We start from the raw sequence: 22,532 nt of genomic DNA, 5'->3' as shown, positions 1-22,532 counted from the left end.
GCAATGCGCAAAAACATCATCCAAGAATGAGACATTACAATTTAAAGACAAGGAAAGGAGAAAACATCAAGAACAAAAGAAAAAATCACATGCCTGAACAGCAATTAGTAGTGCATTGAGCTTCTTTCATCATAAAAATATATCTACAATGATTTCTGTCAGTTCTCCAGCTGAATAAACTCACTATACAACTAGATTGCATCTTTACAAGAAGTCTACCATACACAATACAAATATTTCTTTTTAATCATTAACAGCAATACTGACGTGGGTTATCAGAACCAGCTTAAATATCTCTTCTGCTATAAACAGGTGAAATTGGCAGTCAAATTGTGACCTTGCAAACTTCTTCAAAAGGACACTACACCCAACTCGTTTACAGAAAATTTTCCTCAATCAAAAAATCCTCTTGTTTTTTGAAACACACCCTTCCCCTTAACAATTAGCTTTTCATAAGTCTACTCAGCAGGACAACAGTCCAAAACTATCCAGCGACAGGGATGTGGTCCCAGAATAAAAAAGAACATGCCTAACAACCCAGTAGGGACAAAATTAATGGATGCCTCATACATCTGTGGAATCATCATATATGTTGATAGAGGCTTGTCTCCTATTCAAACCCATGCAAGCTAAATGCTTACACAAGAAGCCCACTGATGGGATTTCCTCGTGTATTGTTGGGTAGTGCACCTACTATACAAGTCCTTGCCTCAGAAACGCTGCAGACATTCAAGGAAATAGTCTGTGACTACGATGTAAACCTGTTCAAGGGTCAGAAAGGTCTCTCAAAGCAAAACCAAGCAAAATCATTACATGTTGTGTGCTTTGTTCTTTCTATAACATCAGTGTAGCTTTCCTGTACATATCTGTTATTATTGGTCCATACTAGTAAAAAGATACATGATTAAATACTTCACCTGTTTTTATTTTACCTGTGTTAGAAGCTTTTCTTTCTCTTCGCTTTCCTCAGTATTCAGAGGCATAGACTCATCTATCTTCTTTTGTTCCTCTTTTTGTACCTGGGCTGCATTTGGGAGGTCAGGATTCCTGGGGACCTAAAATCAGGGTATCAATAAGCTGTAGTGCATGTAAAGAGACTGTATACTTTTATATCAACCCTGGTTTACAATTTATCAGCACATGATAGATCTCACAGGACTGATTCAGTCAACCCTCAGCAAGCATTTGCTGCCACAGAACAAAACCAACCCCAAACCCAAAGAAAAGAAACCCACCACCATACAGCTGGGCTGCCCTGAAGAAACCAAACCACAATAAAAACATTTTTTTAAAAAAATTGTGTAAGCTGTCACAGTTCACTGATTTCAGTACGACCTTTCCCTAGCTAAGGATCTTCTCTCTTACATCTAACAGTTTATAATGTTTTCTAAGTTCTGCCAGGTTTACTGCCAAAGTAAGGACCAGACAGACAATATTATGTAAACAACACCTTGCAACACTTCATCTGTCCCTTTCCACATTGACATCAATTTAGTATTTATGACCTTTAAACTGTGTATTGGAATTCCATACCACAAAACAGCAAACACATCAGAAAACAGCACCCAGTACTGATTTTGTAGACCTTACGTATTTCTGCAACAAAGCTTGGTCTCTACACCTAGTTGATACGTTCTGATATCATTTACAGCAATCTTCATTTTTAACTGTAAACTCTTCAGATGGAAAGCTATACTTCCACTGTAGAGCAGAACAAATTTAATCATATTTATCAATTGCACCACCAGTCATACTAAGTTTTCAAGACAACAAATATTCATGTCCAACCTATCCAATCCACCATTCTGTTAACAGGACTGAAACTCTTCTCTCTACGTGCACATTGTCAACATTAGCTGTTCTCTCATCCTGATTTGTTGGAGTATTAATAATTTTCTTTCCCTAAGCTAATAATATTTCATTTAATTCTGTCTTGCCATCCACAAAATTCTTTTTGCTTCCAGCTAAAACACCTTCTACTTTAAGTATATTTTGCTAATATTAATTCCACTCTTTTGCAATACCAACTTCCTATACATCGCTTTGAATGGCAAGTGTATGATCTCCAACACATTTCATATGTGATTTCTTCTTCCTGCAGCCTGCCATGAAACGCAGGGCTTTTTAAAGCAAGTTACATGTCTGGAAGTACGGGATCCATTTGATTTACTCAGCCAGCACTGGGACAAGTAATGAAAATCAACATCAAAACAGAATCTCTGTTCACTGCCTCTCCAATAATCTCAGCAGGAAAGATGGAGAAATTCAGCTAAGGTGCAGTATGGGGGAAAAAAAAAAAGTCAAGTCAGTTGACTGGTTTTCTTTTTGTAGTAGTAATACATACAAACTTCTCCACACCTCTAAACACTTTATATCCCAGCAAAATGCAAGGGAAATAGATGACACTTTGCTTACCACCATATCTCTGGATATACCACTCTCTCTGGAGAGAGTACAGAGAAGAGCAACAAAGCTGGTGAAAGGGCTGGAGAACAGGCCTTATGAGGAGCGGCTGAGAGAGCTGGGGTTGTTTAGCCTGGAGAAGAGGAGGCTGAGGGGTGACCTCATTGCTCTCTACAACTACCTGAAAGGACGTTGTAGAGAGGAGGGTGCTGGCCTCTTCTCCCAAGTGACAGGGGACAGGACAAGAGGGAATGGCCTCAAGCTCCGACAGGGGAGGTTTAGGCTAGACGTTAGGAAAAAATTCTTTACAGAAAGGGTCATTGGGCACTGGAACAGGCTGCCCAGGGAGGTGGTTGAGTCACCTTCCCTGGAGGTGTTTAAGGCACGGGTGGACGAGGTGCTGAGGGATATGGTTTAGTGTTTGGTAGGAACGGTTGGACTCGGTGATCCGGTGGGTCTCTTCCAACCTGGTTATTCTGTGATTCTGTGATTCTGTGATATCAACACAGAGTCAACTTCAATATTACTTTAAGTTACCTTCTGCACGAGATACAGAAAAGCTACAACAGAAAAAAAAATATACTCTGGAAGGCCAAAAATTATTTTCTCACCTTTGACCACATCACACTTCCGGGTCCAAGAGGTATAAGAAGCCTCAGAACTGTCCTTATTTTTTCTATTCTACTTTATTGTTCAGAATAAACCACTAAACTACAGACAAAATTTTTAATGAAGGAAGGAATTACAGATTACTTTTTCTGTTCCACTGTGGAACAGAAACAGGAGTAAGGGGTTTAAGCCATTTTCTTCACAGTGAGAAGCACTTTGGATAAATAAAGACCAGAACTGTATGGTTTTTAGTTGCAGTCTCATTTACTTCATTTAATCTGCAAACAAGAATACAAATACTCACTAATTTGAACAAAGAAAAAAATTACCTTATATCCTATAGTCTTACGATAATATAGAATTTCTTTTTCCAGCAGTTCAAATAACCGTGGTGGGAAAAACTGGAAATCCTGAATATTTGGTTGTTTTGGAGGTCGTGGAGCCTTCAAAAATAGACAGGTCTATTAACATTAAATAGTGCTCATTTCCGTGCAACTAAACTGTCACAATGCAGCAGCAGAGGCAACCAATCTGTTTACAAATACATTTTCTAACCAGCACAGGGTGAGAGCAGGGGACGCAACATGGGGGAGAAGAACAAGAGAAAAACACAGAACGCGCTCTGTACTTGCTAGCTCCTTACCTTTGGAATTTTGGGTTCACTAACACGTAGGGCTTCTCTGAAATAAGCATCCACTGCATAATTAGCTTTGCGTTCTCTTTTTGGAGGCTCTATCCATTCCATCATGCTCAGCTATGTGCAGAACAGAATAAAAAGATAGTAAAGTATTGTATGCTTTTCTAAAGTGGGAAAAATAATGACTAATGTGGCACCATGAAACAGAAACGTGGTTAGGCTCCACAATTTGGGTACTACAAGAGAGCTCAAATAAGCTAGAAATTATAGCTGATTATAATACATATTTAAACACATAAATGACAAACACAAGTAAGGCAGCACAGTGGCATGGACAGATCCCTTTACTATATTCTACTTACTTCAGACACCCAAGTAAGGTTATGAGTCCATCTACCTCAGGGTCCCTGAGTAATACCTCTTCAGTTGGATGATCCTCATATAATTAGGTAAACTGTTGTACATACAGGTCACAACAGTTGTACATACAGGCTTGTGACTATAACCTCCGCTGCAAAAGAGACTTAAACCCAGGTTCTATATCAAAAATCATTACCAGGTCTGTTTTTTCCTCTCAGTAACTGACTGCAGCGGTATAGTAGGATGCAACATAGGATTTTTGCTGCTGAAAGGATAAAATTTCAGCAATATTACCAGATTTTACTGTGAAGAAAAACAGTGGAGCTGAAAGCTAATTTAACAGAAATTCAGAATATTGATACTTCCACAGAGCTAAGTGGATTTTTCAGTAGCTTCTTACTTGCCTCCAAAAGCCTTTATAGCCGTATAATTTTTAATATGGCCTTTATGCTTGCACCTCTAAACTACAGTCTTAAAGACTTCAAGAAAAATTACCTTTTGTTTTTCTCTATAATCTTCACCTTCAAAGTTGTATAAGCTCATCTCTGTGTCCATAGTGAAATTCCGTAAGGAGCTCTCCCCCATTTTCTGCAATCGTTCATTCATTTCAGCTGTCTGAAAATACAGCAAGATACTTTTAGGCTTACTGAAACTGTCTTATCTTTTCCAAGAGGAAAAAAAAAATATATAATTTTGAGAGCTTTCACCATTATTAAAACATTCTCAGAGTCTTTTTCTGCTTTAAACTTTTACTTTCCTCATAAGAAAATGGTGAGATGCTCATATTGCTTTTCACTTTTTAACAGTCCGATTCCAAGACTCTCCATTAAACTGTATTTATTATGTTGGGATGCAGTACTATAACTGTAAGATTTAACTTTTAAATGTAAAAGAAATTTACGCCAAGTTCTGTAGAGCAGAAACAGTAGTTCATTTTTTCCACAGAGCTACCTATTTTCTAATAAAGCTCCATAAAGGTTTGTACCTACTAGAATTGTTGGCATAAAATGTACATCTTTCTAAAAGCCCACAAAACAAGTAGCGCTTAAGATATGGCACGCACAGTGTGAGCTTTGAAAATAATTATAACTCACTAATTCTACTCCTTCAAAACTTTCATAAGCTTTAAAATACTTAGAAATAGTAAAGGAAAAGTTGGGCATTAAAACCAGATTTACGTAGCCAGATTTAATTTATATTTTGTACATTTATATTTAATGTTTGACACATTTTGAATTCTGTACAAAACTATTCACTAACCTTCTTTTCACCTCTTTCTAAAATAGTGCTTATATCTTCTTCTGTCAGCTCACTATCTTTGGAAGCAAAAACATGCGTGGCTCCATGTCGGATCATCTGCAGCATTTCGTCTTTTGCCAGTTTATTAGACTGTTGGTCTATGAGCCTTCCTAACATTAGGAGGAACACATTGAAAGTTACAACACAAAAGTTCTAGTAGGACCATGCAAACATTGGATTTTTCCAGTTCACTGGCAGACCAAGAAAGGGAAAAATAATAAAGCCATACAACAAAAAAACTACATTTCACTTCAGCTGAAAATAAACAGAAAGCAGGAACTTCAGGGAAAATAAAAAAATGACAACTTTGAATCAAGTAATAACAGAGATGGGATCACATCTAGAAAATCCAAATATTATGTTTAAGAACTTATTCTTACAAAGTTAGCTGAACATCTAAGATTAAAATTCTATTTCAAAATGAAAAATAACCAGGTATTCTGTAACAACCATTAAGAAGTACTTGAGAATTTTAGCACTCCACTGATTTTAACCCAAGCCTATGAATATTTTTCCCAAAATTTTAATTTGTCCAAAAATTTCACTTATCCTACCTCATCTCTTCACAGACCAACAAAACTTCAACCACCATCCTTTCAGTACCCCACCCTTTAGGAAACACAACCAACCTTCACAACTTAGCTTGAGAACCTTAGTTTTTTACAAACTATTCTTCCAAGAGCATCTGAACAGACACATAAAGCAGTTTTAATGTTCAGTAAACTTATACGTGGTAGGAAGCACTTCCATATAATTATTTTAATCTGACATGCAATTTTTTTATTCCCTTTTGTATCACAAAAAACAAGTAACATCTCTTCAGCTGAAGTTTGCTTTCCTCATTTAGAGTCCTGGCACAAGTCTATGTCCTCATTATTTAGGAAAACAATTTTTTTTTGTCAAAAATTTCAGCTGAACAAGTAAATAACTTACACATGACAATTTCTTAGGCTGATTTAGTACACTGCTATTATACACAAGGCCTGCTTTTTCTCATACTGTACATCTGTACAGTTATTTAACCCATACTTTAAGGGACTGAACAATTCTGTTGCATACAAACATATATAGCAGTCAATACCTTGTTGTATAACTATAGAGTCCAGTCTCAGTTTTATTTCAGCTCTTTCTACAATCCTCTCTTCAACAGTATTATCAGTGATTAGTCGAAACACCCGTACTGGTTTCTTTTGACCAATACGATGCGCACGATCCTAACAAACATAAATCAATCAGTGTTCAGCAACAAAATCTCACAAGCAATACACATAGCTTGCTATAGAGCAGACTGAAATTAACATATATTTCTTGGTTCCTTGCTTGTTCAGAAGTATACAAAAGCATAAAATCAGTATAGTTAATATTTACCTGTATCTAGCTATTACACCTTTTTAGTTTGGGTCATTCTATAGTAATAAATGCACTATCTCACTGTAAATGAAGACGCTAAATGGCTGTCTAGACTGCAGTTGGGAAGGGGAGATACGCCACTATGTACATACACGTCTGCACTGCTTTCAAACTAATCCCCTCATTTGACATCAGTATTGAAACTTCGGCATCCCTGGCTTGAGCATATTAATTCCATGGGCAAAATCCATGCAGCCACAGTTTCAATACTGTAGCTGTCCCAAGCTCGCTACGTTAAAGCATCAATATGCAGCTCACATAATAGAGGCACAATACACAGCAAATGAGGTCGTATGACACTGTACTTACTTATAACAAAACTTGTGCTTATTTTCTCTGCAAAGTATGAATAAAAATATTATTTTGTCCTCTTAAGTAAAAAGAGCTAAACAACTGGCCTCCAAGCTGTTGGTACCAGGATTTTCTAACTTTCCCTTAAACATGAAGCATTAAATCTTTTAATCTCCTGCATATTAATTTCTTCCTGAAAAGCCTACCAAAGCTCACAAATCACATTCCTCAGCTTCCAGGAAATCCGAGTGCTACCAGTAATCAGCATGCATATCCAAAACATGAGTTATTCACAGCAAACATTTGATCTGTTTAAGTGCATTTCAAAAACAAAACCGAAAACCCCACAAAACACAGAACAAAACTCCTAGCCCAATCACACAAGAAGGATCATCTGATTTTTATTCCATGTGAATAGACTTGACTTTCTGACATCCAGCACTCAAGAAGCGACAATTTTAGTATCTTTAACCCAAAGACATGGGTTTTTTTCCACCCTAGCATCACCACCAAATAATTTTATATTTCTGCAGAAACAAGGCAGGTTGCAAAAGCATAAGCTTCCCAGGAAGGAAAAATATACAGCTGCATGCTTTTAATTCTTCGCTATTGTTTTGGAAAGAGCTCTCTTACTAAACTGTTGTCCTTTGGAAAGACAAAATTCAGAATAACTCTATGGATAAACAATATTGACACAGTATTTTCACAGAAGTAACCTTGTTTAATTATGAAAAGAATTAAGACAGATTTATAGAGAAAAACCTACAGTTTCTTCCATAGTTCTGTTATTGCTCTTTTTATTCAATTCCTTAGTCCCTTGTTCTTAAACAAAAAAAGTAAAGAAAAATAAAATGCAGGTTCTGGAAATGCATATATGACAGATCAATGACAACTTGAAGAAACAAGTGTATACTAGCGAGTTAACTCACCATGGCTTGCAGATCCACTTGAGGGTTCCAATCTGAATCATAGAGAATAACCACATCAGCAGTTGCCAAATTAATTCCAAGACCTCCAGCTCTGGTACTTAGCATGAAAATGAATTTACTACTGTTGGGAGCATTAAACGTGTCTATTGCTTCCTAAAAGAAAAAGTGTTATTAAAGTATCAGAGTTTTCAAACAGCCTTCCAGTATATTAGTGGCTTTTGAATGAAATCTCATTGAGACATATAGAATCTTTCTATCAAAACTATTTTTTATAGAAGTAAGAAACTATAGGTTTGCACAGGTAGTAAAATCCATTTGAGTTGAGAAAATATTACACTCTTCATATAGTTGAAAAACTAACGAAACCTACTTCCCTATGGGCTTTGGTTAGGAAAAGCATTTACCCTTAGCAGCCTTTTAACTGTAGCCTTTTTGCTTTACTTTCAACAACAATGTAGCTACTTCTATAGGTCAAGAATAATGTCTTAGTAACCAACACGTAAAAGAAGAAATGCTCATTTATACACAACTTCTCACCTCTCTTTCTTCGTGTGGCGTCTGTCCATCAAGGCGGCAGTACTCGTATCCACGCCACATGCAATAGTCTTCCAAAATATCCAGTAAGCGAGTCATCTGACTAAAAAGTAGAACTCTGGAACCTGACAGAATAACACAGAACATTGTAATTGGTTTTACATTTTCACATTAATCTTATCACAGAGTCTGCTATAGAGCATGAGTAAGAATTCATGGGAAATTATCCCTACGATGCCTTATTTACTGATAATAAGTAAACTTACTCAAGTCTTTCTTCTAAAGTAAATTTTCTGGTATTGATTTAACATTTCCTCAGGACAGGTTGTTTGATAATTTGCACAGAAGAAATATACAGCCAAAGAAACAGAACACTTAACACCTTGGTGTGATAAGTGGCTGATGACTAATGTGTACAAACTAGTCATCTCTTCAGAAATTTTCTTAAAGACAACAGAAGAGACATCATGCTCTTCCTTTCTTCTACTTCCCCGTATTATTAAACTTCCTCATCATTCCTGTAGGACTTCCTTCCCTCCATGTGTTAAGATCTACAGCAAAGTGTTCCACAAAAACCTCACAGAAAGGAATGAATGCATTCACTGGAGGAAAGACAAGAATGGATCTATAAAGATTCTGAAAGGTAGTTTTATTTATGAAGACCATTCAGATCACTACTGTTCATAAACTGTACTCACCTTGCTCTCTGAGTTTTGCTAGCAGTTTATCCAGAACTAACATTTTACCACTGTTAGTGATGAGATGCGTGTCAGTGGTGTAAGGAGGCCCAGGCTCAGCACCATCAAACAGGTATGGATGGTTACAGCATTTCCGTAGCTGCATCAGAATATTCAGGAGACGCATCTTATCCATTTTCCCAGCTGAATTCAGGATATCAATATCTTTCATCAGGATCCTTGTGTACCTGAAGTTTTACAGGCAATTTTGAACAACTCCTGGTTTTTATTTGGTATTTAAAACATGAATCATAGAATAACCAGGTGGGAAGAGACCCACCGGATCATCGAGTCCAACCATTCCGATCAATCACTAAACCATGTCCCTCAGCACCTCGTCCACCCGTGCCTTAAACACCTCCAGGGAAGGTGAATCAACCACCTCCTTGGGCAGCCTCTACCAGTGTCCAATGACCCTTTCTGTGAAAAATCTTTTCCTAATGTCCAGCCTGAACCTCCCCTGGCAGAGCTTGAGGCTATTCCCTCTCGTCCTGTCCCCTGTCACTTGGGAGAAGAGGCCAGCTCCCTCCTCTCTACAACCTCCTTTCAGGGAGTTGGAGAGAGCAATGAGGTCTCCCCTCAGCCTCCTCTTCTCCAGGCTAAACACCCCCAGCTCTCTCAGCTGTTCTTCATAAGGCCTGTACTCCAGCCCCTTCACCAGCTTTGTTGCTCTTCTCTGGACTCGCTCCAGAGCCTCAATGTCCTTCTTGTGGTGAGGGGCCCAGAACTGAACACAGGATTCGAGGAGCGGTCTCACCAGTGCTGAGTACAGAGGGAGAATAACCTCCCTGCAGCTGCTGGCCACGCCGTTTCTGATACAAGCCAAGATGCCATTGGCCTTCTTGGCCACCTGGGCACACTGCTGGCTCATGTTCAGTCGGCAGCCAACCAACACCCCCAGGTCCCTCTCCTCCAGGCAGCTTTCTAGACAGACTTCTCCTAGTCTGTAGCACTGCATAGTGTTGTTGTGCCCCAAGTGCAGGACCCGGCATTTGGCCTTGTTAAACCTCATGCCATTTGACTCTGCCCAGCGGTCCAGCCTGCTCAGATCCCTTTGGAGCCTCCTTACCCTCCAGCAGATCGACACATCCACCCAGCTTAGTGTCATCCGCAAACTTGCTAGGGGTGCACTCGATGCCTTCATCCAGGTCATTGATAAAGACATTGAACAGGGCTGGACCCAGCACTGAGACCTGGGGAACCCCACTTGTCACTGGCCTCCAGCTGAATTTCACGCCATTTCCCACCACTCTCTGGGTCCGGCCAGCCAACTAGTTTTCCACCCAGGAGAGTTTGCGCCTCTCCAGGCCAGAGGCTGACAGTTTCGGAAGCAGAATGAAACCCTGCAACACCCCAATTGCTTATTTTGCAATGTGGGAGCCTGCTCTTTTTTATATAATATTGAGCTATATTATCATGAAACTTGGAGAAAACATCTGACTGATAATAAAGACTTATAAATCCATACCTAAACATGGAAGGCAATTTGTCTGTGAGTGACAGTGATCTGTCGCTTCTTGGGCTATCTCAACACTTGCATTTCAGGATTATGAAGTGGATTAATTATATAATTTATTTGACTAAAGCTGCTACACTGAACTGACTCCTTTTCTCATATCTCTTCTGGGTATATGGCTCCTAAAGGCTTTACTTTCATTTCAGCTCAAACTTTTACCGATGCATACATGCTTCCATCAAAGGAAGAAAGTTAGTAGACGTATGTCCTTTCAAATAAAATGAAGAAGGAAAAGAAGTTTCTGCTTTCCTTCTCCCACGCCTTTTCAGCACCCTTCCTGAGCTCTTTTAACTTGGCATCTTTAAAAAAAGCCCTAAAGACATCCATAAATAGGCTTCTCTGTCTGACTGTCTTAACATGCAACCACAAGAAAAACGAAAAAATTCAGTGCAAAGAGCTGCAGTGTTCTTTATCAGAAAAGACTCTTAACTTTGATGTAAAAAAAACTCACCATTCCCTCTGCATTTTGCTGAGCCCAAGATAAATTTTTACTTCCTTCTTTGGAGGCAAACTCTTTTCTACTTCACCTTTTATGCGACGCAACAAAAATGGCTTCAAAACCTAGGGAAAGTAAGATATTTTCCACAGATAAATGCACAACATTGCCTCAAATACAAAATCAATAGATTCAATTATCCGAGCTTTATTCAGAACTAATCAATATTTATTGCTGTCATGGTGACTCCTTCAGAAAAATTCTGCTAAAGTCTGCCAAACAAAGTTGTCCACTATTAGACTAAGTTCACACATAAATATGTAACACTACACAAAGATAGCCATATTCATCCCAGTTGTTATCCTAAGACAGTGCCAAACCAATAAGCTTATACATCCATTTATAATCCATTTTATTATTTAACATAAGCTCCGTTTTATTTTCACAAGCAGCACACACAAAATATACCAACATTTAAAAGATAAGCAATGCAGATGTACTTCTTTCTGATCTGTTTTGTATGATGAAAAATGTCTCCTCATGCACAATAAAACAAAGGTGCTCTAAAACACGCCTTTAGTCAGACTAGCAGGATGTGCATATCAGTATGCTATTCACAATAATAAATGGCTTCAAAAAGATCTCAAAATTATTTATTTTCCTATTTTATATACAGATTTTGTCTGCTTCAAACAGTAACGTTACAGAAAGCAGCATCTGTACTAGTAAGTTTAATTCATGAAAATTCTGCTGGGTGTTTCTGTAACAACACACCTTCAAGTTCATCTCCTCAACCTCGAGATGAAAGGGGAAGTAATCTGTTTGGTTTTTTTTACACTGAGTATGCTAATAATGACATGTGATTACAGCTATAATTACTTACAGCATGAAGTCTTTCTACAAGTTTCTGATCGCCGAGACAATTTTTAGTGTCAAACCATGAATCAAAATCCTGTGGTGAGAAACAGCACAATTGGTATCAACAGTTTATCATCTGTAGTTTTAACAAACACATATCGACTCTCTTTCACGCCAGCTGAAGAGTGGCATAAATCTTGAGACAAATGGCTTCTATGAGTGAAATAAAAAAAATCAGTCCAATTCTGTGCCAGCTCCCCAGCACATTATAACACTCAAGTCATAAGTAACTTTGCAGACAAAATACTACTTAATTTACAATGGGTTTCCATGCTCATCACTGCAGCATCCAAGTTCATCCCCTTAGAGCTTGTGTAATGATGGGGCAACAAGGCAAAAGAAACAAGAATCCTTAAGTAAATGAGATGGACAACAGGGCAAAACGTAATAAAATAAAAGTACAAAAAGCAAGTAATACAAGTACAAGGAAATATTAACAATAAAAGAGGAGAAAGATGACTCAAGTTCTAAATAAAAAAGGCTTACATCTATTTGGATGCTGCGTATTATCCATTCCACATTGCTTTCCCAAATTTTGTTCCACTTGGCATAATTCCTGAACTATTTAAGTGTTACCTTTGCTGTTACTGGCCTGAGGCCTCATCTGCACTAACAGAATACACCATTTTAACTAGGCAGAGAAAAAAAGGTAGTCTACAGATAGGCAAGCCACAGAGTTTCTACTGAATCCAGGTCTCCCACATCCTATGTCTCTTACTAGGCTGGTCAATCTTCTCTTCTGCAGAAAGCAGACTGGGAATCAAAGTAACAAAAGCAAGACTCTATTTCCAAACCTCAACTTACATCTGCAGAATTGAAGACATCGGGTAAAAGAAAATTGAGTAATGCCCACAGCTCATGGAGGTTATTCTGTAAAGGGGTTCCTGTAAGCAGCAATCGATTTGTTGTCTTGAATTCACGTACAATCTCTGACAGCTAGAAATACAACAAATAGTTATCATCACATACATTTTAGCATAATGAATTTTCAACAGTTTCTGAAATCTGAGACAATCTCAACTAAATTCAAAGACAGCGAGCTACCCATTTACCACCCAATAGCTTACAGCTTATATTTTTAAAAAACACCACACCTAAAACTTAATCTGTTAAAAGAGATGGAAAGTATTGTGTAAAACCACCTTCAAAGTACCAAGTAATTCTAAGTTTACCTTAGATTTTTCATTCTTTATTCTGTGGGCTTCGTCAATTACTAGATATCTCCAGTTAAATTTTTTGAAGACCGATTTCTCTTTAATCACCATTTCGTATGACGTAACACAAACATCCCATTCACCAGGCATCATAACATCACGGATAAAGGCAGCCTAAAGCAGAACAATTAAGTTGTTAAAAACTTATAAATAAGAACAATTTATATGGAATTCAGTGAAACCTGTCTCTGCCAACATTACTGATGCGCTAAGCTGGCACACAAAAGAAGACACACACCTCCTCAGTAACTGAGCAGTTACACAGCTGTACTTTGATCCTGATCTATTATTTCACCTACTGATCTGCATTTTCCTCATAGTTACATGCGTAACACTTTGCATTTTCAACACTAATATAGCAAAAGATTATTAAAAAATTACAGTGATTAAGAATTAGCTTTGGGAGAATTCCACATACCTAGGTGCTAGTTTTTGACAAATAACACACACAACTTTGAAATGTAGAGCACTTACTCTGGCATCTTTATCTCCAATAAGGCAAACAGCACGTAATGATGGAACCCAGCGTTTGAATTCATTCATCCAATTGTGCAAAGTTGATTTTGGAACCAGGACCATGTGTGGCCCAGGAATGTTTCGGTAATGCTTCAGGTAGCCTAATAATGCTATTGTTTGCAGAGTCTTACCAAGACCCTGCATTGACAAAGAAGGGGGGGAAAGAAACCTGCTGAGATTAAATGCCATACAGAAATAGTTTCAAACAATTTTCCTAAGATGCAATTCTGCCATTAAACTTATTTAAAGTAAACTACATAGCAAATGTTTGCAAAACAATTTCCCTCACTGGAATTACAGTTGTAGTTGTGAAAAATCTGTTGTAGAACTATGCATGCCACTGTATAAACTTTGAAGAAGATAGGCACTTTAATGCTGAATTTTGCTCAGTAATTACCACAAAAATACCAAAAGATTACTGCTTACCATTTCATCTGCCAGAATGCCATTAACACCATTTTCATACAATGAGATCATCCAGTTCAAACCTCTAACCTGATAATCTCTTAGTGTTCCTCCTTTCACATCTGTAAATGTAAGATTCCTCTAAGTAGAAAAATACTAATTCTAAGTAGAAAATTTCAATTGCAATCTGCTCAGATTTCAATTACATCAAAGCAACTGGAAAATTGTCGATATAATACTTACATGAGGGAGACTCCTCAAATCGAATACACACATTAGATGTTTTACGACTCTCTGACAACAGCTCTTCATCTTCTTCTTGTTCTGTGCGTCTGTGACGATAACTAAAAAAAAAAAAAATCCAATATTCACATTTATATGAAACAAATTCAAAAACTATAAAATCAAGAAACAAATCATAACAGAAACAATCATCCATCTACAATACATGTGCCTTAGTACACTGACAAAAATTGTATTCTGTTAATAATTCCTTATGGTTCATTCCAACTTCAATTAGAAGGGCTCATATGAAGCCCTCTCCTCCAGAGCCATGTATTCTGACTAGTGTAATGAATTCACTACGGTACTTTTAAAATGAGCAACACAGAAATACAAGGCACATTAGCGGTGGCCTTAGAAGCAATTACTTGATAAATACACCATTTAGAAGAATCCCACATTCAATCAAAAAAAAACCTAAAGTATTTCTAAAATAGAGAATGCAATCTTGTAAACATTGCAAAAACTAGTTGCTTGGTACTATATGACCCCTCAGAAGCACCACATGCAGGCTATGTCTGCACTACTCACTAATACAGACAGATTGCTGGAATGACAACTGGTGCCAAAGATCCAATATTCATACTTCATGCACTTATTTTAACCTGGCCTCGCTCCGCTCTGGTCCCACTGACAGGTCCACTAGCAGCTGGAGCACATCATATGCATTTCTGGAGTGCATCTTCTAGCTCAGAGTTATGCAACAGAAATTCCATTCACGTGCTCCAAAATCACTCCACAATACGGACCAAAGCATGGTAAGTAGCAAAAAACCAGGGAATTTACTTTAAAAATGCATTCCTGATCCAAGGTCTTACTAACACTGATGGATCAACGTGCTTTTAAAAAGAGCACAAAATGCCATTAACAGGAAGAGTTCTGTACTTACTTACACAATCTCTATGCTACTAATTAAACAAATGTGTTAAAATGCATAATTTGTTTGAAAGCATAAAAAGTCAGAAATTAAACATACTCTCCAGCTGAAATCAAACACTGTTTTTCATCTTTCTTCATCCGTGGCCGTCCCAGCTTGACTTTCAATGGAGAAGTTGGTGATTTCTGTGCTGCAGGCTGAATAAAATGTGCAAAAAGTTCTGTCTGCTTCAGGAGGAATTCAAACCTTTTTGCTCGATCTGTTTTCTAGTTTCCAAAGCGGGAAGAGAATTAAAAAAAAAAAAAAAAAAATCAAAACTTTTCTTCATAAAAATGTATTTTTATTAACAAACAGAATTCAGACACTCATGAGAATAACTTATGAATTAGCCAACTCAGAGGTGTACAAGCATCATGAAATAGCTCTTGAACTGCTTCAGCTAAGCATGAATTGCTTTAGAGCATCCAGTAGTAAGGCGTATTAGTTAAATGATCCTTTGAGAAAACCACAGCAATGTGGAAGAAATGGCAGGACTTGACAGACTTATCTCCACTCAGAACTCAATAGTAAAATAAAACAAAAACAGTTTACTTGTATAGATTGCTTAAGCATGCATGACACGTTGTGAAGGAAGTTTTATAGCACTGTCTAAAAATGATAAAGAAAAAACTAAGGTTCTAACTTATAGTAAGGGATGAAATCTTCGCTCTGCTCAAATCAATGGCAGAACTTCTTTCAGTTTCAAGGCTATCAGGGTCTCATCCAAGACAACAACGTGGTAGCTCTGCTTTTAGAGGCATGACTAAAGAAAAGGAGGCACTAGCTCAAAACTGCTTTCACTGAAGCTCATGAACTTTGGTGTCAGATTTCAGTCATTTTGGTTTTGCCATTCCAGTGAGGCATATGCACTTCACTGTATAAACACAGCAAAACATATGTCCTTCTCTATATTTAAAAGTTAACATTACTTAATTTTTAAGTCAAATATGATAAAATGCCAGCGCTATCGTTTTCCCTATGCCATATCTAAGCAGCACGTAACACTGCACCACCGAAGACGATTTTCATGTGGTCTGTTATATATGTTGATATAAACTACAAAAGTGAAATTGTTCTCTACCATAACCTTTCTAAGAAATATACAAATAACAGAAAGCTTTCCTGCAGGTAACACATGCAAGTGCTCTGACAGCAATAACACAAACAAAAGCCGATGACATGCAATGCATGATCTTGCCACACGAGGGCAACGCATTGCTTTTAATAGAGCAGTACTTCCCGGCAAATCAACTTCTGCACAAAGCTCTCTCGGAAAAAAAAATACTATTATTTTTCCCTTGCATTCGTTATTGGACCACTTGTGCAAATAACTTGAAAACCAAAGAAAGTGTAAATATCAAGTAAAACTTCTTCAAAAAAAAAAATTCTAAATTGGGGAGTAAAGATGTGGATATTTACAAGAAAGAACAAATCCCTTCCAAGGATCTATATTAAACTAGTATTACAAGGTAGTTTTAGCTAGTTAATCATAACTGGTAAAGTTCTATATTAAATGCAACAATATCCTCTTTTGCCTCCAGCATCAGCGTCTGGGTGTAAGTAGCATGCCTTTATGGGTAGTAAAGGCCTGGCTTACAACTGCACAACACATGAAAGGTAGATTTTGAGACCTATTCCCTTTGCATCTTAGAACTGCACTAACATTTTAATTCAGGAAAGATGCAAATTCATCAGGAATTACTGTGAAAACACTCACCATCTTCTCTTCATATTCTGGGTCAACTTCTTTTTCAGGTCTAGCTGCCTTTGGAGGAAGTTTGAGTTGAAAAGGGGGATCATTTTTCTGGAATTCAAATTTTAAACAATTGATAAATATCAACTTCTTTATTTACTAAAGCAAAAAGATCAAACTGAACAAACTTACATACTACAAGATAAGCACATGACTTTTTCACTTTTTTACGTTTTACACTATTCTGTGCTGGCAGAGCTATATGGGTAGTACGGACGAGACTCATATCCAAACTTGCTTCTGCATAATGTTCCAAGTTTTAAAAGCCTAGGCCCAGTCAATTACTGAATTTTGGTATGAATAAGAATACTTCTGTCTTACTGCCAACTGGATCAGGTTGCCACCCAAGCTGGCACAAAATATCAATTCTCTGAGAGCTTTACCCCACAAACTTGACCCAATGCATCTTCATCACTAAGAGGGCTGGCTTAACAGGGTACAAGAGGACCAGCAGAAGCCTCGGTGCAAACAATTAATTAACCAGCGGAAGCAGTACTTTCATTTTTAACTCAGGGAGCCAGCTGGTAACAATCTGCCTTTACCCTAGACAAGTTTTCCATTAAAGATTAAACCCTACATAAGAGTCCCCTGAAACCCTATGTCATTTAAAACATCTGATAAGAAACATGACCATGCAGCAGTTTCAAAAACTACAGAACTCCAAGGATCCAAACTGCTTCCCCTTGAAATCTCGAACTAGCCTAAACAGAGCAACTCACTTCAGGCTGAGAGAGATTTCTATTTGGTAAGTGCAACTGTTAGTCCTAAATTGGGTAGGTGACATTATCTCCTAAATAAACAACTGAGGAGAAGAACTACTGCTGCTTTAACTGACTTTATTGTTATAACCTGTGCTATCAAGCACTTCAAACAGATGTATTACGAATAATTAGAAGGACCCCTCTAGTGTTTAACTCACATACACGAAGCGGAAATGTATTCCAAATGGCCATTAAGACAAGACACTGTTTTGGTACCACAATAAGACAATCTACAGTGAAGTGAAGCAGTGAGAGGGGAACAGAGCACAACAGGTGCCACTATTATGCAGATCATATAACAAAGAGTACAACTATGTAAGAGACCCGTGGCTCAAAGTGAAGTCAAATTTCACAGTCTGAATAAAAACTCAAAACAGCAAAACCTTCCTTTTTTTCTTCCCCCTCCTTTAAGAAATATATTGACCAGTTTAGCAGTGTCAATAATATCCAAAACCATTCATTGCTAACAAATTATTTATCCAGGTAGGCATTCCCTGAACATTAAGTACAACCATTTACCAGTTGGGATGCACAAAATTACACAGAATAAGCTGCATCCAATACAGAAACTTTTTCTCCTGAACAATCAGGTAACATTGAGAATTACACTGCACTGTATCTCACAGCTGTTTGTATACGTACATAATGAAATAAAATACCAAACATTCTCTTCAAGCAAAAACACTTTCATCACTTCAAATAAAAATATTAGTAATTCTGCAATTTTCTTCAAATCATACAGCCATCACTAAGTTTTTATGAGATTCATTCTTCAGGTTAAATCTTGTTCAGTTTCCAAGGATACGTCAATTTCAACATTCCTTGTGTCTTAGCCTGTACTCTTTTTCCCAAAAACCTAACGGGAGGAGGCTGACAGCCACACAGGCATTGCAGGGGGAAGGGGTTGTTCTGCACTACGGCTGCACCCAGTGGGGCAAAGGGGTGGTTATTCTGCATGAGGACTGCATCCAGCGGGGCAGACAGGGCGATATTCTGCATCACAGCTGCATCCAGCAGGGCAGAGAGGGGTGGGCAGGCGGTTATTCTGCATGAAGACTGCACCCAGTGGGGCTGAGGGGGGTTATTTTGCATGGAGACTGCACCCAGTGGGGCTGAGGGGGGTTATTTTGCATGGAGACTGCACCCAGTGGGGCTGAGGGGGGTTATTCTGCATGGAGACTGCACCCAGTGGGGCTGAGGGGGGTTATTCTGCATGGAGACTGCATCCAGTGGGGCAGAGGGGGGTTATTCTGCATGGAGACTGCATCCAGTGGGGCAGAGGGGGGTTATTCTGCATGGAGACTCCATCCAGTGGGGCAGAGGGGGATTATTCTGCATGAGGGCTGCATCCAGCTAGGCAGAGGGGGGCTATTCTGCACCACAGGAGTCCCCCGCCCGCTGCTCCCATCCCGCCCCAGGACGGGTCGGGTGAAACATCAGGGCGAGGGGCACCGGAGGAGGAGACCGACGCGGGGCAAAGCCGGGAAGCGGCCCCGGAGAGGCCGGCGGCGGCTGCCACGGCGGTGCCGAAGGACGGACCGGGCCAGGCCGCCTGTAGGAGGGGGCGACGGGGCCAGGGTCGTGCCCCACCGCCCGCGGGGCCCTCCCCGCCCGCCCCCGGAGCGGTACCTCCTCCTCGGCGCCGGGCTCGAGCGCGGGGGCCGCGGCGGCGGAGGTGGAGGGCAGCTCGGAGTCGGCGCGGGCGCTGCCGGCCTCCATTTTGCGCGCGACGGCGCCTCAGAGCCGCGGGGCCGGGGGGGGGAGGCGGCGCGTCCCCCAGCGCGCCAAACGCCAAGTCTCGCGAGACTGCGCGAGGCTCCCGCGTAAACGGGGCACGTGGAGCGGGGCTGGTGGCGCGCGGGGAGCGGGCGGTGGGAGCATCACAAGGCGGGGAAAAGACCTCCGGGAGCATCGATCCAACCATTCCTATCAGACACTAAACCATGCCCCCCAGCACCTCGTCCACCTGTGTTTTAAACACCTCAAGGGAAGGTGACTCAACCCCCTCCCTGGGCAGCCTGGTCCACTGCCCAGTGACCCTTGCTGTGAAAATTTCTTTATCTAATGTCCAGCCTGAACCTCCCCTGGTGGAGCTTGAGGCCATTCCCTCTTGTCCTGTCCCCTGTCACTTGGGAGAAGAGGCCAGCACCCTCCTCTCTACAACCTCCTTTCAGGTAGTTATAGAGAGCAATGAGGTCTCCCCTCAGCCTCCTCTTCTCCAGGCTAAACACCCCCAGCTCTCTCAGCCGTTCCTCATAAGGCCTGTTCTCCAGCCCCTTCACCAGCTTTGCTGCTCTTCTCTGGACTCGCTCCAGAGCCTCAATGTCCTTCTTGTGGCGAGGGGCCCAGAACTGAACACAGGATTCGAGGAGCGGTCTCACCAGTGCCGAGTACAGAGGGAGAATAACCTCCCTGGCCCTGCTGGTCACGCCGTTTCTGATCCAAGCCAAGATGCCATTGGCCTTCTTGGCCACCTGGGCCACTGCTGGCTCATGGTCAGTCGCTGTCAACCAACATCCCCAGGTCCCTCTCCTCCAGGCAGCTTTAAGCCACTAAAGTGTCACCACTTTCCCAAGGGGTGTCAGGCAAAGACTGAACATGCCGGCAAATCAGGTCCCCAAGACTCATTTTGGAGCCTTAAAAAGCAAGTGAAAGAAGGAACAAATCATTAAGAGTAATAAGAATAATAGGAATCAAATCTTGGCCAGCTTGCAGTAAGACAGAATGTGATTGTAACAGGGGTTTATCTTGTTCACTAGTTGAAACAAGGACGGTCCCCCAGCAGGGACAAAGTGTAAGAAACACTTATTCGCTGGTAAAATATTGGAAAGGACAAAGTCTTTGAAGCAAAGACGATAATATCTTTATGTTACAATTCAGTGCTAAATCAGATGCCCTTCTTAAAAAAAAAAGACACTTGGTCTGTTCAGCCTGGAGAAGAGGAGATGGCTCTCTGCATCTTTCTCGCAAAAGAAGAAGGAGGAGCTGATCTCTCTGGTGACCAGAGGTAGGACGCATGATAATGTCAGGAAGATGCACCAGGGGAGGATTAGATTGGATATTAGGAAAAAGTTCTTAACTCAGGGGGTGGTGGAGCACTGTAACAGCTCCCCAGGGAAGTAGTCGTGGCACCAAGCCTAATGATATTCAAGAAGCATTTGGACAATGCACTCAGACATATGTTGTAAATTTTGGAGTTGTCCTATGCAGGGATAGGAGTTGGACTTAATGATCCTTGTGGGTCCCTTTCCACTCAGGTCATTCTGTGGCCCTACAACTCACAGAGGAGAAAACAGTTAGAGCCACCTCACCCATTTTCCTAAATGCCCCAGGCTGTATTTGAGAGAGAAAATCATCCCTTAACATCTGCAGAGCTAAGAAGCAAGAGTGGAGCTCCAAAATCAAGAGGAGCTTATGAAGAAAATTTACATTTTTTCACAAGCCATTTCAAATTTGTCAGTGCTTGTGTATTTCATATTGAAAAGGGCACTGATGAAGCCACTTTGCTTAGTGCACTGCACGTTTCTGGCTGTCCATGTAAGGTGTTCACATTCTCAGCTGCTGAGCTGTAACATTGCCCATGCTGCTAAAGGATTCCAAAACAATCGTTGAAATCTCAGGCCTAAAAAACCGAGCTCTAAATCAGCTACTTTGCCTGGTGATTACTTACAAAAGCAATATTGTGGGTGTTTTGTCCAGAGAAACAGATGAAACCAAAGCCTTTTAGGCAAAATGAGCAATAAATGCATTTTCATTCCAGTAAAAAGCTCTGTAGCTGTTACAAGGTCTTTTTGCATAACTCAGTGACTAAGCTGAGCAAATGGATTATTGCAGCTCACGGGCATTGCACTTAAAAAGACCTCTGAGGCCTCTTTTCCATCCAGAAATTGACTCCAATGAGGTACCATTTTGTGAAGAGTAACCCTGTGTCTGAACTGTTTCCATGACCGATTGATTACTCTGAAATTTGGTATCTGATTTATGGTCCAACACAGAAGATTTAAGCTCTGTACTTGCCTTTTGCATGTTGTGAAACGCCTGCAAAACACAAACAGTGCTGTTCCCGATTATTTAGCTTCCTATTGCCTCCTGTGTCTGTTGTGTCATTTGCGATACAGCAAGGCCCACAGCCTCTGCAGTTGCCCATCCACAGGATTTATTTTTAAAAGCTTTGGGAAGTACATTTTCCGTAGCACAGTTGAGAAGGATGACATGACTGGTTTTGAAAGAGTACTCCAAATAGCTTTTCCAAGCAGGGCTATCTAGAAAATGAAGCTTACCGTTAGCTGTGTAAAAAAGTCTCTAAGGTGGGAAAATTCCAGTCTGTGACGTGCTTGTTCTTAACCTTTACAGAAAATAGCTCGCTAAACACTTTTAATATTTGACTTTCCTACTCCAGTTTCAAATGCTTGTAGTTTCTGTTTATGAAAAACATTCTCAAGTGTTTGTCACAGCTTGCTTTTCCCTTGAAACTCACAGGAACATTACATGCTGTACAAAACAATCAAGCTGCTGCTTTCATGAAAAGGTCCCCTTTGGATATTTTTTGCTTGTTTGCTTAACATTTGCATTTGGCACTTTGCATAGATGTTCTTAGTTGCTTCTC

The 22,532-nt window shown here is 39.9% G+C and overlaps 1 protein-coding gene across 2 annotated transcripts in view; it reads right to left on the bottom strand.

Moving 5' to 3' along the window:
• SMARCA1 (SNF2 related chromatin remodeling ATPase 1) overlaps nucleotides 1–19,691 on the bottom strand; it is a 31,081-nt gene extending 11,390 nt beyond the window's left edge. For both annotated transcript variants that reach the window (XM_069868019.1, XM_069868020.1), the window contains exons 1-19: nucleotides 19,556–19,691; nucleotides 17,130–17,216; nucleotides 15,473–15,639; nucleotides 14,458–14,558; nucleotides 14,236–14,336; nucleotides 13,768–13,947; nucleotides 13,252–13,407; nucleotides 12,884–13,015; nucleotides 12,045–12,113; nucleotides 11,177–11,286; nucleotides 9,171–9,397; nucleotides 8,476–8,597; nucleotides 7,939–8,091; nucleotides 6,390–6,522; nucleotides 5,270–5,418; nucleotides 4,505–4,624; nucleotides 3,656–3,766; nucleotides 3,342–3,455; nucleotides 933–1,055 (exon numbers count right to left, since the gene is read on the bottom strand). In XM_069868019.1, the coding sequence (XP_069724120.1) occupies nucleotides 933–1,055; nucleotides 3,342–3,455; nucleotides 3,656–3,766; nucleotides 4,505–4,624; nucleotides 5,270–5,418; nucleotides 6,390–6,522; nucleotides 7,939–8,091; nucleotides 8,476–8,597; nucleotides 9,171–9,397; nucleotides 11,177–11,286; nucleotides 12,045–12,113; nucleotides 12,884–13,015; nucleotides 13,252–13,407; nucleotides 13,768–13,947; nucleotides 14,236–14,336; nucleotides 14,458–14,558; nucleotides 15,473–15,639; nucleotides 17,130–17,216; nucleotides 19,556–19,645 (2,445 nt within the window). In that variant the 5' untranslated portion in view covers nucleotides 19,646–19,691. The remainder of the gene's footprint in view (nucleotides 1–932; nucleotides 1,056–3,341; nucleotides 3,456–3,655; nucleotides 3,767–4,504; nucleotides 4,625–5,269; nucleotides 5,419–6,389; nucleotides 6,523–7,938; nucleotides 8,092–8,475; nucleotides 8,598–9,170; nucleotides 9,398–11,176; nucleotides 11,287–12,044; nucleotides 12,114–12,883; nucleotides 13,016–13,251; nucleotides 13,408–13,767; nucleotides 13,948–14,235; nucleotides 14,337–14,457; nucleotides 14,559–15,472; nucleotides 15,640–17,129; nucleotides 17,217–19,555) is intronic.
• Between the last annotated feature and the right edge of the window lie 2,841 nt (nucleotides 19,692–22,532).

The sequence above is a fragment of the Phaenicophaeus curvirostris genome, chromosome 13, assembly GCF_032191515.1.
Source record: "Phaenicophaeus curvirostris isolate KB17595 chromosome 13, BPBGC_Pcur_1.0, whole genome shotgun sequence".
In the NCBI taxonomy this organism is placed as follows: Eukaryota; Metazoa; Chordata; class Aves; order Cuculiformes; family Cuculidae; genus Phaenicophaeus; species Phaenicophaeus curvirostris.
Note: the sequence above shows the minus strand (reverse complement) of the source record. Positions and strands in the feature narration are given on the sequence as shown.